This window comes from Rattus rattus, chromosome 2 (assembly GCF_011064425.1).
Source record: "Rattus rattus isolate New Zealand chromosome 2, Rrattus_CSIRO_v1, whole genome shotgun sequence".
Classification (NCBI taxonomy): Eukaryota; Metazoa; Chordata; class Mammalia; order Rodentia; family Muridae; genus Rattus; species Rattus rattus.
In genome coordinates this window covers 229,396,011-229,414,404 of record NC_046155.1, presented here as the reverse complement: position 1 = coordinate 229,414,404, position 18,394 = coordinate 229,396,011, and the positions used below count along the sequence as shown (strand labels likewise).

The window sequence follows — 18,394 nt, the reverse complement described above, 5'->3', positions numbered from 1 at the left end:
ATGTTCACTGGAGCCAAGATCATAATGTGGTGCGCCATAGCTCAAAGCTGTGGATTCATGCAGCACTGACCACCTGAGCTCTCTCCATCTCTACATAATTTCTAGGTAAAAATCCTTGTGAAATAATGAGAATGCTTAAATCAATAGCAGTAGGGGAGAAAAAAGAAAAATAAATTTTGGAAGACACGGCCAAATGTGTATGGAGCCTCAAGCCTGTTTGAAATTCAAATGTCCTTTGTTCTGCCACCACCTAACCTTTTGACAATTTTCATGTGTGTCATGTTCCTCCTGTTAGTACTGTCTGAATAAATTCTTCAGATTCTCAGCCCTCAAGGGAGGACCTCAAACGCAGAATGACAGAGAAGAGGGAGACTGGGAAGTAAAGCAGATACCAGAGGCTCCCAGTGTCCGCCAACCCTGTGAGTACTGACGGGGTAACACCAATTATCCTGATTTCTTCCCCACAAACAAAGGAATTGCACAAAATCTTGATGTGAGCACAAAACACAGTTAAAAAGCTGAACGTCAGGGTTGGTGGGGAAGGGAGAGCCAAGCAGCAACTGTAGTAACAAGACCAAAGAATTCAAGATGAACAAATTATTAGACTTCATTTGCATTTTATTATATTACAGTGCACAGTCACAGGCTTCCTTGGGCCAGTGCCCTTTTCAAGTGAGTCCTTTTACTGGCAACCTTTAAGAATGCAAAGGGCAAGAGACTACCATCTTTCTGAAAAAATGGTAGAGGCCCAGAGATGTAACTGAAGTCCAGTCAGGGCCCGGCTCCACTACAGAACACATTAAGCTATTAGGTCTTTAGGAACACAGTAAGCATTAAGAAATGATTTGAATGCTGCAAGAGTTTAAGTGCTTACCTAAAACAAGCTGTCAGCCTGTTGAGTTCTACAACAATCGTAAGATGACCCATGCTTGCATTTGTTTATCAATGCTGGGTGACCACACTGCCATGAATTCCTTTAGTGCCACGCTAAACTACCAAAACTAGAAAAACCTACCACTTCTAGAGAGAGAGAAAGGCCTTAGAAACTCTGAGGAATTACCCCCTGGGTGGTAATCACACACTAAGGATTGCTTGAAGAGTTTACAGAGTTATTACTTAAAAAAAAAAAAATTACTCTATTTTAGAATCCACTCAATGTATAAGATGTTTTAGTAAAGAGATGCACTGTAGGAACTTTCTTTTCTTCCTTTAAGGCAGGGTCTCATGGAGTGCAGGCTGGCCTTGAACTTGCTGTGTAGCCAAGGATGACTTCTGACCCTTCCTGCTTCCAAGTGCTGGGATTTCAGGCAAGTGCCACTGACGCCTGAAGGTCAGAGAACAATCTGCAGGTGTCAGTTGTCCTTCTGCCCTGTGAGTCCTGGGAGGTGGGAACTCCGGTCTTCAGGTTTGGCAGCAGTCCTCTTTACCCACTGAGCCATCTTGCTGTCCCCCACACCTCCCACAAATAAACAAACAATTAAACATGACAGCTGCAAGGGGAATGGAGTCTTAAGTATCTGTGTAGCCAGTAGTTGTAAGTTATTTTCCCAGGGTGCTGATATGTACTGTTCCTGACTGGGAAAGAGCGGCAGCCCTTAATAGAAACTCAACCCCAGCATAAGCATATTGCTACCCAAATATGAGAGCTAGATTTAGCTTTAAGAAGATCAAATCTATAGGGAAAAATGTATTCACAGGATCATATTGAATGTCTCAACGTATCTTCATTGCCCTTTATATTATTTATATCCAGACGTACTTTCTATAAGGAAAATAAGACACTTTGGAAATTAAGTACACTGAAAATCAGGCATTTCTTACCTGTCTTATACACATACATAAATTCAACTCTTTTAAAGGGCTCAGACCTCATTAAAACCATTATTTCTATCTCCACCCACTTAGTGCTGCTGTTTATTCAATATCCTAAAGTTTCGCCTCTGCAAGAATAAACTAAGAACAATACTTGGGGCACAGAGTTCTGTACAAATCAGATGTTTATGGTGCCTGTTTATAAACTGTCTCACTGGACTGCAAACTGAAGTGAAAGCGCCTTTTTCTGTTTTGCGTGTGGTGATGTGCAATGACTACCAAGGATCCAGACTGGTGGGTAAGTTTAAGAATTTATTTGCGTTAAAGCCTGAGTGAACATTTGACTTTACACATACTTCAAATGACCATGCATCCTGGACTCCAGGGGTCACTGACAGGATTCCAAAGCAACAACCAGCAGCAAACCAAAGCTGGGTAAGATTTTCAAGTCTGCAGGAGCACGGTGATGCTAGTTCCCTGGGACTGAGACCTAAGCCACAAAGAGACACTTGTCCAGGGAAGCGTGTATGACATGAAGAGCGGGGAAGGGCTTCTCAGACACTAAGAACTTTCTTGTCAGAACCATGGGCCCTGTCACAGAGGGAAGGCTTCGCTTAGCTTAGCCCCATTTACTGGGGGCTTATAATCTCTCAAATTCTAGAATCCTCATAAAAACTAAAGTCTTCTTAGAAAATATAAAAGCATATTTAAATAAGATCCTCCAAGGGCCATGGCCTTCCCAGACATTCACAGTTATTAAGTTAATGAATCTATGTACAGATGCGACGTGGACTTCGGTATGTTTATTCTCACCCACTCTTCCCCGATACACACTCACCCCTCACTCACTGAGCATTACTACAGAGCTATTAAATAGCAAGCCCTGGGCTAGGAAGGCAGAGAGAAACAATGAACACACAGTCTCCATTCCTGAAGAAATGCAGGCACAGAGAGTGGACAAATGCTACGCAGATTTACCTCCTAGGCTATCACAAGACACAGCAGCAGAATACAACGTTTCCCCATGGCCGTGGGCAGCATCTGGACCTAGACCTGTGTTCTTCCAGATTCAAAGGCCACCAATGCTTCTTTTGCTTTTTATTTTATTTGGCAAAGCAGCACTGCATAAACTGTGCAAAGACACAACAGCTTACACAGAGTGTTAGATGCAGATACATTACCAGCAGCAAACTAGAAATGGGAAAACGATATTGAGCTACAAGCCTCCTATCATCCTTAGAGAGAGGAAAATTACATCAGAGATGTCCGATCTGAACAGCTGAGTGTTTTTGGGACACTACCTGCCATCGTCTTAAGTTTCAGTATTTACAAACCTAGTTTTAAGGTATCAGCAGCTGATGGTATCTATAACATGCTATCCTATGACGCCACATCAAAGGCTTTAAGAGGAAAGCTCATCTCTATTTTCTTAGTAGCATTTAACAAACATTGCTACCAAGAAAGCTAAACTTGTGAATGTGGTGTTATCTGACGCACAAAAGAAATCTCATAAATTAATATTGGAACAGAAGTAAGTGTCCAAGAAAAGCAAAGCCACTCTTCCAAACTAAGTCACAAACGAAGCTTTCTGGTTAGAGAACCCTTTCTTTTAATATTTGTAAAGTGAAATGTGGGCATGTTAAACAACATAAAGTTAATGCTCTCCAGCCCTCCTCTATCAGTCTGGCTCTGCACCGTTTTGAATTAGGAAACCCTACAAAAACCACACATTTTCATGCTGAAAATAAGAGTGTAACAAAGTCCAAAACAAGCGGTGATGCTGTTGGCTCTCAATGCTTTGAGGACCGAGATGAGCAATCCACTTCAGTGTTACAGACGGCCAAGCTCAGGTTGCTCTCACAGCTCGTCCCTGGGGAGAAAGGAAGAAAATGTAATTAGGAGTTACGTGCTGTGAAATGGCGCTCTAACAATTTAGACACAACACTCAAGTCAGTAAAATATGCAGATTCCAAGCAACACTGTAAGAGAAATAAAAGCCTGCTGAACCCCAAGCCAAAGCAAAACTGGACGCCAGTCACTCCAAGCATCTTTCATGCTGCTCCCAAACACAGAAGGAAACCACAAACCCAAGTTGGTTACTTAATTCTAAAGGTAAAACTTCTTCCTTTGAGGCGAAAAAATTCAGAAAACTTATGACTTCTGTCTAGGAACATCTTGTTGATCGACTTTATTATAATATGATAGTCTAAACATTTAGAGTTCAATTTTTTAAATAGTTATAGTCTCAAAACTGGATAAAAAGAGTAGTCTTTTGCTTAGAGGCTATTTGCACTCTCTGGAGAAAACACACTGTCTGTAGGTACGCGATTAAACTTGTCAGCTGATTTCACAAGGCAGCTTTATCGGCTCCAAAGAAAAGCAGCACTGGCCAGCAGCCGCCAGCAAGAGGAGGGAGGAATAAGAACGCAGTCTAAAGTCAACTATATGGCCTGTAAACTCCACCTCAATGAAGCCAGTAAACACGGAAATAACAGCACCAGAAAGCCTCACAGAAGGTAACCTGTGTGATTGAACACATCATTCAACAATCCACTCCTTAGGGGTAAGTGTGATGTCACGATTAAATCTCAGCTGACTCGGGAAAATCTTACATGCTACGTATAGAGAAAGTGTGAGCAGCAAACAGAGACACAGGAACTGCCCCAGGCACTCTATACAAAAGCTGTGGCTATGATAGAGGCATGAAGTGAGGGCTTTCATGTCCCAGGGCGATGCTGTGTTCAAGGCTTCACAAATAATGTGCCCTGTGAGTTTTATAAATGACGCCAAAACAATTATTTCTCTAGTAAACCCCTTTTTATGTTACATTACTGGTGTGTGTGTGTGTGTGTGTGTGTGTGTGTGTGTGTACACATACATGTACATAGAAGTCAGATGTTAGTGTCTGGTGTCTTCCTCGGTTAGTTCCTACTTTATATTTTTATTCAGAGTCTATTTCTGAATCTTCAAGACTGGCTGGCCAATGAGCCCACAGAATCCAGCTGCCTCTCCCTTCCCCTACCCACTGAGTGCTGGAGTTACAGACACTCCATGGCAGCCAGCTTCTATGGGGTGCCAGGGATCTGAACTTGCACTCCCTCCCCCTTTTTCTTTTGCACAGCAAGCACTTTATAAGAAAGCCACTTCTCCAGCCTTTGGGTTATCTTTTATATGATTATCAGTTCTATCCCATCCTACTGTAGTCTTCTAACAACAGTGTTCCTGTGTTTTAATTGTACGCGACAGTAGTGTATTAGCATGCAGCAGTCTCAGCGGTCAGTCTGCAGACAGTCTACTGCTCCGTTCACTCAGCTCACTAAAGCATGAGTGACACATTTCCAAATATCCTCTCCAGTGTGCTTTGTTGTTGTTGTCTCGGGTTCTGTTCTGTTTCTTGGTTTGTTGTTGTTTCTGTGTGGAATACTGAGGATCAAACTCAGGAACTTGAGCATGCTAGGCAAGAAATCTACTGCGGCACATCTGGACTTGTTCACATGTTCTCAAGAAAGAAAAACCAAGCTTGTAGATTAGAATTTAAAATTTTTGGGTACAAAGAAAAGCTAATATTTGCTGTGAATACATGCTCAACTTCCACATAGCCTAATTCTCTCAAATCCATTCAACTTTCTAGTTACTAAATTTTCCCCAATGTTCAAAATCCTGCTTATCTTCATCTGATGTAAACACATGGATCATTCACAATGAAAAGTAGTATGCCCAGGACTTAAGAAGGCTCTTTAAAAATGGCTATTTGTTAGCCAGTAGGTTACAAACACGTAGGTTTTGTATTGTTTTAATAGCTCTGTGTTAGTAATACTGAATCATACACAGGGTCATTCAAGAACAAATGAGAAGATGTACTACCAGGAAATAACTCAAATCCACTGTTTCCTAACAGTCTGAACCTGGAAGATGCAGGAATTTAGTTTGTTTTGTTTTATTGGGGGCTCTAAAGCATATATAGTAGAATAGATTCTCTTTATGAAGAAGTAGGGGGCAGTTGTACTTGCTAGGGGCTAGTACCATTGCTCTTGGCTACTTTCCAGACTGTCAGCAAGACCCTACTGCTGAAACACCACATCCTTGAGCCATAACATATGGGGAACTCAAGCTGGTGCTGACCTGGAAGATCCATCCCTACTGCCTGGCTGTATGGTACTGGAAAATGTTATACTGAAAGGAGAAATCAGCTGTGAATTCTGCAAACTACAATAATGACTGTCTGATGCGCCCACTGGTACACATGTGGCACAAATGCCATGGGAGTAGGCAAGCACTTTTTGATCGAATGTAAGACCCACTCCATAAGATGAGACCCACATCTGGCACTTGTGTCAGGATCAGAACCTGTGATTAGACAGGTCACAGGCCCTTGGGGAGAGTCTACTGCTATTAGTCTGCTAATATAATGGTATTAAATAGATGTCTAACGACTTCTCATTGTACCTCATCAAAGAAGCTCCTTTTTGCAGTAGTTGGTAATAAACACAGACCGGCAACTACTCAGTATGCAGAGAATGAGTGACTGTGGGGTGCTCAGGCCTAAATGGGTCATCACAACCCCCACCCACGGCTCGGGACCACTGTAGAAGTCGGCTGGAAAGACTGAGTTAGAGGCAGTGGATGACTATGGGCATACTGTGTTCCAGACACAGCGGGGCAGCTGAGGTGCACCTATGAACTCAGAGACTGTGACCGCGTGCACAAAGCAACACACAACTTCAAGCCAAAGTCCCACATGGGGAAGGCAGAATTCTGTAAACTAGCTATGGGGAAGTGGAGGGGTTTGGTTTGGTTTGTTTTTTTGTTTTATTTTGTAAGGGTGCAGCACCTGATTGGTCTAATATATTTACAGACGGCCACAAATCCAAGAGTAATTAAGCAATTAGGTTATTACTTTTGCAGTTAAACTCTCAAAGGCTGGTAAGATAGCTCAGTGGGTAAGGGTACTTACTGTCTATACTCAGAATCTGAGCTCAATCCCTGGGTCCCACATAGTAGGAGAGAGCTGACTTCTCCAAGTTGTTTTCTGAGCTCCACACCCATGAAATGGCATACACACACACACATACACACACACACACACACACACACACACACACACACACACACAAATTTTAAAAAGTCATTCAGTGGTGACTGTCTTCTTTACAAAAGTAATATTAAAAGTTTCATTGTACCTAAAATTGCCACTTATTAAAAAAACCAAACCAAACCAAAAATCCTCTTGAAGTAAGATTTTTGTCAACTAGGAAGGATACTAAGGCAGACACTGAGAGACCATCCTTATTTGGGGACCAGCTTCAACCAACACAGCACAGCACTCCACCATGTTGTCAGTGCATCTCTCCATGGGGAGAGGGAAGAGAAAAGGGGAAAAAAGACAGGTCAGCCTCAGAGGACACATTCAGCTGACACAGTGGCACTGAGCAAAGGTAGGCAATAGCTTTAAGGGGAGGATGCAATGGTATGGGGATGGGGCTGTGAGGACAGCATTGGGCTACATGCCCTCCAGGCAGGCTGTGAGACCTGGTGTCTTATCACTGGGCAGCTTCTGGAATCCCTCTCCTCTCCAAATTTATCCAAAAGTGCTCAAAATTGGCTGTCCTAATCTATAGCATGCCTACACATGCACTTCTTACAGTGCCTCTGAAATCACTGATGCACACCTGGGGACTGACCCAAAGCAATCAACCCAAAGGCAGACTTCCTCTCTGGACTCTGACATTATTTTGAAAACTGGGATAAATACCTTTTCCCTTTCCAAATAGTTTTCTATCTCCTTGTCACAGTAGTATCAGAGGGAATGAATAAAGCAAGGAATGATGGCCTCTTTTCCATATCAAAGCATTTATGTCCATAACCATACGGCAGCTATAAACATGACATGAATATGCAGGAAAGTCTGAGAAACAAGGTCACCCTGCAAAGCACAGAGCAACCAGACCAACCAGGGCTCACCCTCCCTATCTTAAAATGAGTCAAATTGAAAGAAGGGCAGACCATGCAACACTTGTCACACTTTAATGTCATGAGTTTCTGATGCTTTAATGGAGTAGCATGAAGGAAGCCCCCAAAAACAGCTCTTGTAGGCTAAGGTCTTAAAGTCCACACCCTTTCACCTTGAATGTGTGGAGGAAGAAAGAGCAGAAGAGAAAATCACTTCCACCTGGACCACTGCTTTTCTTTATCTGTTAAAGGCACGTATATCACCCCCATCAGAGGCTTCATTTTGACACTGCCATCTTGTAGCTTGTCATACTGCTCCAACATTTGGTTTCCTCCTGCAGGACCGACTGGCAATATCAATCTTCCACCAGGCTTTAACTGGTCTATTAACTAGGAGAAAAAAGAAACCCCCACACAGCAAGTTACAGATGTGAAACAGCCATTCCATCAGACAGTGCAATGTCTGTGGGCAGAAGCAGAAACGCACTTCATTTAGTCACGCTTCAGTGTTCTCCAGGGTTCATTTGAGGACCATCAGGCATAACAAAATCCACAGTGGTTCAGGTCTCTTACAACACAGTTCTCACATATAATACACTACACACCTGCCTACGCTTAAGCCGTCTCTAGGTTACTGGTTTTTCTAACAGAGGGCCTGTGATTCCTCCATTGTACAGATTTAGTATAGTATCCAGCACAGCAAACTTAAATGCTGCCCTTTCAACTTTCTGGACCTCCTCCCCTCCAAAACATATTATTCATTCCCCATTGGTTGACATAGAACAAGCAGTACAGTTCTAGTAACCAACTCCCTACTTACCCCTTTATTTCTCCCCCTCTACTAAGCTACAAGTTATCTGATGACAGAAACTATGTCACATTCATCTGTGTCATCATAACACCTGACGGCCACCTGGTGCAGCTAAAGCGCTCAGTATGTTTGGGCAGAACAAACTACAACAGTGAACTCCAATGCCAGTGTAGCGTGTCCCAGATATTTACAGAAGGAGGCACGGAGAAGGGAAAAGTACAGAGGACCAACAGTAAGTGCGATCTGACTGCAGCGGATCTAGGCCATCTCTGAGACAATGGTAAGGGAATCCTAATAGCAGGGCTGCGTTTAGGGCTCCTGACCAGGAGAGCAGGAAGCTGGACTGGTCGCCTTCAGTGCTATTATGAGAACACTCCTATAAACACAGGCCCAGACTACCCTTCCGGTCTGAAAATGATTACATTATATGCTGCCCTTTGAACAATACCATACCACCTTATGTTAGTCAAAACCAGAAAGTAAGACACCTGACACTTTGGATAGTATTATCCCAAGGCTGCTTTTGGTTAAAATTTGGAAATTTGGTCACCAGATCTTTTTTTTGCCCATTTTTAATTTTTTTTTTTTTTTTTTTTTGTTTGGTTTGGTTTCTCAAGACAGGGTTTATCTGTGTAGTTCTGGCTGACCTGGATCTCACTCTCTGGACCAGGCTGGCCTTGAACTCAGAGATCAGCCTGTCTCTGCTGGGATTACAGGTGTGCACCTGCACCACCCAGCTGTCTTTAAAGTCATACTTTATGTGCCTGAGTTCTAACTGTTACAATGAGAAGTAGGAGACGTCTTCCTGTAGCCCCAGGCTTGCTCCCAGAGCCAGCCCTCTCATCTCTAGCTTCTCGGCATCACGTTTGCTTCAAATCTACATGAGCGCCGAGCTCTTTCCATCCTACCCTGCCTCCTGTTCCCAAGGCAAGTGAGTGTATTGTGCTGAGCTCAGGCTGTGTGTACTCAGCCTGAGGACTGAGCTGGAGGCTCCAACGACTCAGACCCAGTTCAGTGCTCATCATATCCTCTGACTTCTCTGCAAAACTCTTCCCACAGACACTTTCCTGTACTTTAATGCATGTCTATGTGTATTCTGAACTTCATCTGGAACTCACTGCTGCCTTGCTACATAAAAACAGTAAGTTTTATAGGACTAAAACACACAAATGAAATAACAAACCCCCACTCACTGCCTGGGGCACAACTGGGGCCGCAGCTCCGACGTGAATGGCATCGTAAGGGGCTTCTTCAGCGAACCCCATTCTTCCATCGCCCACTGAAAGAGAGGCACACTTTGAAAACCTGCGCGAGTCAGACTGCGTGTGAAGATTCTAACACAGGAGGCTGGAAATGCAGTCAGGTAGGAGACTTTTGTGACTTCATATATCTTTAAGACTGGGGAAGAATAAGCCTAACCATTTACAGGTACAAGGGCAGGGTGGGGACATAGCTCGGTGGTACAGCACCCAGGTAGCATGAGGAAGGCAAGAAAACAAAAGGAAGGTAGCAGTAAAATAAAAATGCATACCAAGGGTGGAGAAATTATACAGAAGAGTAATCATTACAACACCTATATCAAAGATAAATACAAGCAACTGGATAGCTGAACAGGCAAGCGCTTGACAAAAGGAAAATCCAATGTGCAAAATGCAAACAAATTCAACCTCATTGATGAGCTGGAAAATGAGCTGAGATCATAAACAATGCACGCTGTGTCCATTGAAATGGACAAGGGCTGGCTGCTGTTTCTCCTCGGTGTCTCAGTGCCGGCCAAGAGTGCAGTTCTTGACTCTATGCTTGGCTCTTGTGCAACTGAAAACTCTCTAAAGGAAACAGTAAGCCTTCTGCTACTCACCAACCAGCCGTACTCGCCCAGAGGACAGGAGCATGGGGTCATCCTTTTTGACATTAGTTATTGAGTCGTCCACTAGTTCTTTAATGTGATCAATTCCAATGACTTTCCCACTGTGTCCAACCTGAAAAACAAAAGATGATTCAGGAGTCCACAGGCTAAACTTGCTTTTTTGAGATTTCATTAATTCCTTAATTAAAACCATATTCTCCAATAAGAAATTAAAAAAAAAAGTTTTAATTCTTTTATCTGCTAAACTCTGTTTATAACTATTTTTACTTTTTTGAAGTACTTTTATTTAGGCAATTATAAAGTTAAACTAAATTACAAAAACTTATAATACTAAGAAAATTGTGTTTTTCCTACAGTTTTAATTTTTAAATCCAGAACTTAGTCAGGTGTGGTGGGTGGCACAAGCCTTTAGTCCTTGTACTTGGGAGGCAAAGGTAGGTAGCTGAGTGTTGAGTGAGTTCAAGACCAGCCTGCTCAACACAGTGAGCCCCAGCCACAGCTATATGGTGAGACCCAGTCTCAGAAAACTAAATATATTTCTAAATACAGAACTTTGAGGTAGGATTTAATTACCAATACTTAATGTGCATGTGCTCTAGCTAAAAGGGTGTGACGGCTATTTTCAGTTGTTAACTTGACTATATCTGGAATGATCTACAATCCAGAACTTTTAAAGATCTTGTGAAAGGTTTAAAAAAGAAAAGCTAAGGGCCAGGGTGGTGATTTGAAAACATTTGGCTGGTGGGAAGTGGCAGTATTAGGAGGTGTGGCCTTATTGGAGTAGGTGTGGCCTTATTGGAGTGGGTGTGGCCTTGTTGGAGTGGGTGTGGCCTTGTTGGAGTGGGTGTGGCCTTGCTGGAGGAAGTTTGTCACTGTGCTCAAGCTCTGTCCAGTACGGAGAACGTCTCCTTCTGGCTTCCTTAGGATCAAGATGTAGAACTCTCAGCTCCTCCACCATGTCTGCCTTTATGCTGCCATGCTTCCTGTCATAATGGACTGAACCTCTGAACCTGTAAGCCAGCATCAATTAAATGTCTTGCTTTATAAGAGTTGCTGTGGTAATGGTGTCTCCTCACAACAGTGAAGCCCTAACAGAGACGAAGGTGATTTTAAAACTGCTCACTCACCTGTTGGGACCAGGCATGGTGGTGCATGGTTATTTTTATTAGCAGTTAGATTTCTATGCTTACATAACAAGTTCCAAGCCAGCCAAGGGTACATCTAGACCCTGACTCCAAAAAATAAAATAAATCTTAGAAAAATCAATTATTACCTAAAAATCTTTAAGAAGCCAGACACTATAGCACTCAGCTATCATCCTATAATTCAAGAACTGAGGCAGGATGGCCAGTCAGTACAGAGTAAATTTGAGGCAAGCCTTGGTTGTTTGAAATCAAAAACAAAACGATGAGGTGAAATTTCTATACCCAATGCTATTGCTACTAGTGAAAAATATGAAAACACTTAAAAAAAAGAAAAAAGAAGCCAAGCCTGATGGTACATGCCCTTAATCCCAGCTCTTAAGAGCAGAGCTTCTGAATTAGACGCCAGCCCAATCTACACAGCTGTGAACCAGATCCTGACTGAATTCAGCACTCGCAGTTGCCTGACATTAGTCATAAAAGCCCTCATTCTCTAGATCACATCTCAAGTACAAAGTAAGAAGAGACAGGGTCTACACTACATAAAGGATCTGAAAAACAAGCAGACACCCACGCACGGTAAGCACTCAGGACACCAACAATCACAGGCAGATGCTTGGTAAACAGTACCAGCCGGAGCCCTTTTTAAACTACATTTACTCATTTAATTTGTACGTAAGGGGCATGTGCCCTGGCACATGTGGAGAGGTCAGGGAGAACTTATGGAGACTGTTCTCTCCTTCCACCATGTGGGTTCCAGGAATTAAACTTAGGTTGCCAGGACTCGCAGCACATGTCTTTACCTAATGATATTTTAAAAATGAAAATTCCTTTTAAACCAGTAACATATTAATCTAGAGAACTACTCATTAGTGCAATGCTAGTTGTAGCTTTTTATAAAGGAATTCCTGATACCCAGCTCTGAGGACTTGAAGTCTACAAAACAAGTAAAAGTCTGAAAAGAAGTTTGTGACATCCCACTGTGTGCCAGGCACCAATCTCAGATACTTAACCAACAGCAGGGAAAACTAGACAAAATTCTCATTTCTGCAGAGTTACACTGTAGAAGCTACTGCACATTCGTATAAAAACAGACAGATGCATACATACCAGCATAAGTGGACCAGGACCTCTCACTGTAGCTACAGGCTTTCTCAAAGCACCCTGATCAGACTCTGAGCACAGATGAACCCTCACTCCATGTGCCTTAGTGGTCCCAGCTTACACTCTGGACACTGTCACAAATAAGCCTCTGGTGCTACACTCAACGAGTCACTGAATACAGTAAACAGAAAGTACAGAAAAGTTCCACCTCTATTCTTGAGAGACATTAAGATGGCCTAAAAACCAGGTCTGCTCTGGTTGTTGTTGTGGTGGTGGTGGTTGTTGTTGTTGTTAAATGAGAACTTAGCAGAATGTGGTTTGAATAACTGGACTGTGTTTGAATAACTGGGAGCACAGGGTAGAGGCTATCTAATCATGATGCACATGCAGAAAAATGTAAGGGCAAATAAACACCCAGAGAGAAACCAATCAGCTAGACATGGTGACATATGCCTTTAAACCCAGCACTCAGGAGGCAGAGGCAGTTGGATCTCTGTAAGTTTGAGGCCAGCCTAGACTACTGGGAGAGTTTAAGGATAGCCAGAGTTATACAGAGAGTTTTTGTCTCAAAAACCCAAAATAAATACAATAAGATAAAGCCTAGCCTTTTAAATCCAGCCAATAAGAAGCCAGGGAGGCCCTTAGGCTTCAACATTAGATAAGGTGAATAAATTCTCTCTGAGCTCTACAGTTTGGGTTATGTAACTTGCAACAATAATCCTAAATGATACATGTAAGATTACCATCTTAATAGAACGAAAGAAAACAAAAAAATTAAAACCACCAGTTAGAAGAGACCATAGCTAAATCACATATAAAGGAGAAAAAGTCCTTACCATCCGTGCAAAACACGCGGTGAGGATTCCACTTCCAGACCCTACGTCAAGGGCTTTAGCGCCTTCGTGCAGCTGGTCAAACAGGAGCTCTAGTGCATATGCATGCTGCCGAACGAAAGAGCATCAGCCGATATCAATTCCTTCCTGAAGCCCATACACCACCTCTTATAAACACACCTGTAACCGTCTACCGAAGTTTTTACTCTTACCAACTATGATAACAATGTGAACAGATGGACGCCACAGTTTACATCAGAGTTCTTAAGTTTGCTTAGACCTCCTACATTTAAAGTGCTCCTGTAATTTTAGGTAACAACTATATAAATTAAAATTCAAAGTCACAAGATAAAAAAAATGGGGTTCTCAGTGGAAAACGCTCAACCCCTTCCTTCCCAGATGTCCAGTTCTATTTCCTAAAGGCAACCAATGTTTCCAGTTTCTTCTAACTTTTCTGGAGAAATATTCACTTTGTCACATATAAGTGAATACTGTTTTGCTTATTATACTTTGAAGGGAAATTCAATATTTAGGAGCCATTTGTTCTTTTTTAGAGCTTAGACCATATTCAGGTATGTATGAATGAATAACAATAAATACCAATATTGGAGAGATTTATGTTAGCTGCAATCTTCTATAATAAAAACAAATGATATTACCAAATATAGCTGTAAGCTAATAACACTTCATAAAAGTCATACAAAGTACTGGTGTGGTGTTACTCAGGAGGCGTATGCCAACTTAGTCTACATAGTGAGTTCCAGGACAGCCAAGGCTACATATTGAGACCCTGTCTCAAAAAAACAAACAAAACCCCAAAACTTATATGTATATTAAGTCCCTTTCTTTTTTTTTCTTTTTGGTGTTTTGAGACAGGTTTCTCTGTGTAGCCCTGGCTGTCCTTGAACTCACTCTACAGACCAGGCTGGCCTCGACTTAGAGACCCACCGGTCTCTACTTCCGGAGAGCAGGGATTAAAGGCATGAGCCGCCTCCACCACCAGGCTTACGTTACACTCTTAAGAGCAAATCAAGTGGACAAAATCTTATTTTTGTGTCTATAGTTGTGGTGATCTGAACAAGAATGGTCCCAGTAGGTCCATATAGTTGCATGTTTGGTGCTCAGCTGGTGGGGATGTTTAGGAAAAATTTAGAGGGGTGGACTTGATGGAGAAGGTGTGTCATTGGGCGGGCTCTTAAGTTTCAACAGCCTAGGCCATCCCCAGTTAACCCAGTTAAGTCCTCTTTCCCTCTCTCCTTCCCTCTCTCCTTCCCTCCCTTCTCTCTCCTTCTTGTGGATCCTACGTAAGCTCTCCATTACTACTGCAGCACCATGCCTGTATGTCTGTTGCCAAGCTCACCATCATGAATCATAGGTTCTAGCCCTCTAACCCTCTGAAACCAGGAACCCCAAATGAAATGCTTTTTTGATAGGTATCCTGGATCATGATGTTTTATCACAGCAATAGAAAAAAACTAAGGAGCTAAAGAGATGGCTCAGAGATGAGAAGTACTTGATGCTCCTGTAGGAGACGTGGGTTCTGTACCAGTACCCACATGTGTTAGGGGCTGGTCTTGTGCTCTGTGTATTCAGATGCTGATTTCTGTGCCCTGAGATCTAGTAGAATCCTCCTTATCAATGTGATGTGAAGAATCCTCCCCAATTATATCTGATTGGTTAATAAAAGGCTGAACAGCCAATGACTGGTCAGGGGAGATAGAAAGGCTGGACTTCCGATTCCAGTCAGGGGTCCCGGGGAAAAGAGCCAGGTAGAAAAGTTCACCATGAGGCAGGTGAAGGTCCAGGACAAGAAGGGCCACAAGACAGGTAGAAAAAATAAAAGGTCCCCATGAGGTCAGGCATGAGGAAGAGTCACTGAGAAGTTCTCCATGAGGACACACATGGAGCAGAACAAGCCAGGATGAATCAAACTGAAAGTAATTGGAGTGTGTGGTTGGAATATAGACAGTATAGAATTAGGAATATCTGCTCAGTTGCTTAATGTTTGTCAAATAAATCTATAGGCCTCTGTCTCAATTATTTGGGAGCTAGCCACACGTGGTACACACGCATACACACATGCAGGCAATTACACATATACATAAAATAAAAAAAATATGTTTAGTTGGGTGGTGATAGTGTTCTCCTTTAGTGCCAGAACTCAGAGGCAGAGGCAGGCAGATCTCTATGAGTCTGAGGCCAACCGATCTAAAGAGTGAGTTCAAGGTCGGCCAAGGCTACACAGAGAAACCCAAACCACTTAAAGCAGGTCTTTTTAAAGTCATATATCTATCACCTGCTATCTTTCCACCTGCTATGCATCGATACTATTCCCTGAAGACTTTTCCAAGTGAGCTGTGAAAGCTTCAGATCCCGACAGCATGGTGTTGTAGCTGTTTCCTCTAAGTTCAAACACTGCCAACCAGAGGGGAAAGAAAGGCTCCCAAGACTCTGGGAGCTCAGAAAAAGTAGACTGCTTACCTCTCTCTTTAAGGTCACATGAAGTGTGAACAATTTTGGGTGAAGAGTCTCATAGAATTGCCTAAAGATCTCAGGGCTCCTAGATGTAGCTTTTGTGTATTACAGCCCATTTGTGCATTACAGCTAGGGTGTCCCTTGCAGTGACAGAGTGGCCTTTGAGTTACCATGTTCATCTAAGTAACCCCAATAAGCTCACTAGCTTAGACTGTCTCGGGTCTGTTGCTGGGCCTGACTGCAGTGGACAGACATCTGTTCACATCATCCAAGCGAGAGTCAGACAGCACAAAGCCACTGTGTTATGTAAAATAGTCTCTTCTTAACTTTTGCTGTTTGTTTCATGTCACAACAGATGCTGAAGATTTTAATAATAGCTCTTCTAACAAGAAGAGTTCTTCTCAATACCAATATAAATAAGACCTTATAAATAAGTCATACCTTTAATCCTAGCACTTGGGAGGCAAGAGGCAGAGACATGTACCTCTCTGTGAGTTTGAGACCAGCCTGATCTACATAGTGAGACACTGTCTCAAAAGAAGAAAAAACAAAAAGAAGTATGTTTGTGACTTGAGTGAAATGTGACCTGCTTGTGAGCCAATGAGCAAAGCTAACTCACCATGTGAGGAGCGCTGATTGTTGCCTGGAAACCTGCAAAACAAAGAGAGAATACCTTCACACTCTGCTACAAGAACACAACATGTAATGCCGCAGCTCCTTTTCTAACAGCCACATGCTGTTTTTCACAATTCGTTTTCAGTTTTTATGATCTTTAAGCAAAATTTGTTAGAAGATTGACATAGGCATAAGTTAGAAAATACAATCGCCCACAGGCTAATGCGCTTGCCTAGTGAACCCACTAACTCCTACTTCGAAGAAGCCCTCTGCACTGTTGCTAAAGAAGGGAAGACCCACGCAACTGCTTTCAGTGTACTGCCACTTGTTCAGATCTTGTATAGGCCTATAAATCTATAAACCACTTGTTTGAGACAAGGCCTCATAGAGCTAAGGTGAGCCTTGGGTTCCTGACCCCCCTGCCTTCACCTCCCAAGAGCTCAGTTTACAAGCATCATGCCAGCTTGGTGCTTCAGTCCTTGGTTCCTTTCTTTTTGAGAGGGTTTCCATATGAGCCCTGGCAGGCCCTAAACTCAGCATCATTCTGCCTTAGCCCCCCAAATAGCTGGATTTACAGGCTTACACCAGGAAGAATTTTCTTCATATTTATAAAAGGAAACCCTTCATAAGTAAAATAAGTATGCAAAGTCTTAGCAGAATAAGTCACATCTAGGACAACACTTTAACAGGCAGACGGCCAGCTAGCAGACTAGTAAAGCTCTTCAATGTGCTCCTCTTTTGCCGTCCAATGGTAAATCACTGTCTTGTGCTGAGTTTCAGACCATGTTTCTCTTCCTTCCGATGTTACACTCTCAAGAGTTATTTACCTGCTTCTGCCTCTGAAGCAGTTTTCACTGAGCGGTGGTAGCAGGTGCCTTCGGGGTTCAGAAGCTCCCCAGGATCTTCTTGCTGACTGTCACCGTGCTTCAAAAGAAGACATGGCAGCTGGCCGACAGAACCTGAGGCACCTCTAAGCCTCAAAGGCGCCCACTGCCAAGGCTCAGCAGCTCAGCAAAACCTGCTTCAGGACAAGGAATTAAATGCGGAACTTTCTAAAGACAAACGAAAGCCAAAGCGTCCATGGGGCCAGTGAAGCAGACCATCAGTGACTCAGTTACCTATTCCTTTAAATACTGATTTTAAAAATCAATGCTAATATGCAATTTCAAAGTCAGGGATCCTCAATAAACAGCACTCAGCTACAACTCTTAAATTTTCATTAAACTTTTGTTTTTCCTTAAAATATTCCCAAACTTACTAATTCGCATAAAAAGATGCATTTTGCTACAAAAGGTGGGTTGGGATATAAAACTGGGCAACAAAATTTCCATTAATGGGGTTATAATCTATATGTGTATACTGCTCTTTTCCTAGTCATAAAATTAGAGTACATGAGAAAAATGTGACTCTTTAGAAATATAAAGCTTACCTATTGATTGTGGAGAATCCATGTAAGGGTTAGATTTTGCATAGTGGGAGCGGTCTGTAGCCAGCATCACCTCAAATACTTTATCTGTCTTGATGATTCCATTCTCTGAAATGAATGAGACAGATATTTTAAGCAGATGTGACATCAGACATATTTCAAAATTACTCTCTCTGGCTGCACTGCAGAGGTCAGAAAGCAGACAAGACCACTGCCTGCCATGATCCAGGCAACGTCAAAAAATCAAGATGAATGGGCAGCCGTGGGTCACACAAGGAGTATTCAGAGGTCACGACACGTGAAACTGAGGTTCAGGAGAGAGTCCTGAGTTAGAAATCTATTGTGGAGGCATAGAGATAT

The 18,394-nt window shown here is 42.6% G+C and overlaps 1 protein-coding gene across 5 annotated transcripts in view; it reads right to left on the bottom strand.

Annotated features, from left to right (window-relative positions):
* Nucleotides 1-1,713: 1,713 nt before the first annotated feature.
* Nucleotides 1,714-18,394, bottom strand: part of Pcmt1 (protein-L-isoaspartate (D-aspartate) O-methyltransferase) — a 48,365-nt gene continuing 31,684 nt past the window's right edge. For 3 of the 5 annotated variants that reach the window (XM_032895010.1, XM_032895006.1, XM_032895009.1), the window contains exons 2-8: nt 18,038-18,142; nt 16,613-16,644; nt 13,522-13,626; nt 10,431-10,551; nt 9,766-9,851; nt 7,982-8,151; nt 1,722-3,682 (exon numbers count right to left, since the gene is read on the bottom strand). In XM_032895010.1, the coding sequence (XP_032750901.1) occupies nt 3,670-3,682; nt 7,982-8,151; nt 9,766-9,851; nt 10,431-10,551; nt 13,522-13,626; nt 16,613-16,644; nt 18,038-18,104 (594 nt within the window). In that variant the 5' untranslated portion in view covers nt 18,105-18,142 and the 3' untranslated portion in view covers nt 1,722-3,669. Of the gene's footprint in view, nt 3,683-7,934; nt 8,152-9,765; nt 9,852-10,430; nt 10,552-13,521; nt 13,627-16,612; nt 16,645-18,037; nt 18,143-18,394 lie in introns of all 5 variants that reach the window. The other 2 variants (XM_032895007.1, XM_032895008.1) reach the window with 2 other exon arrangements.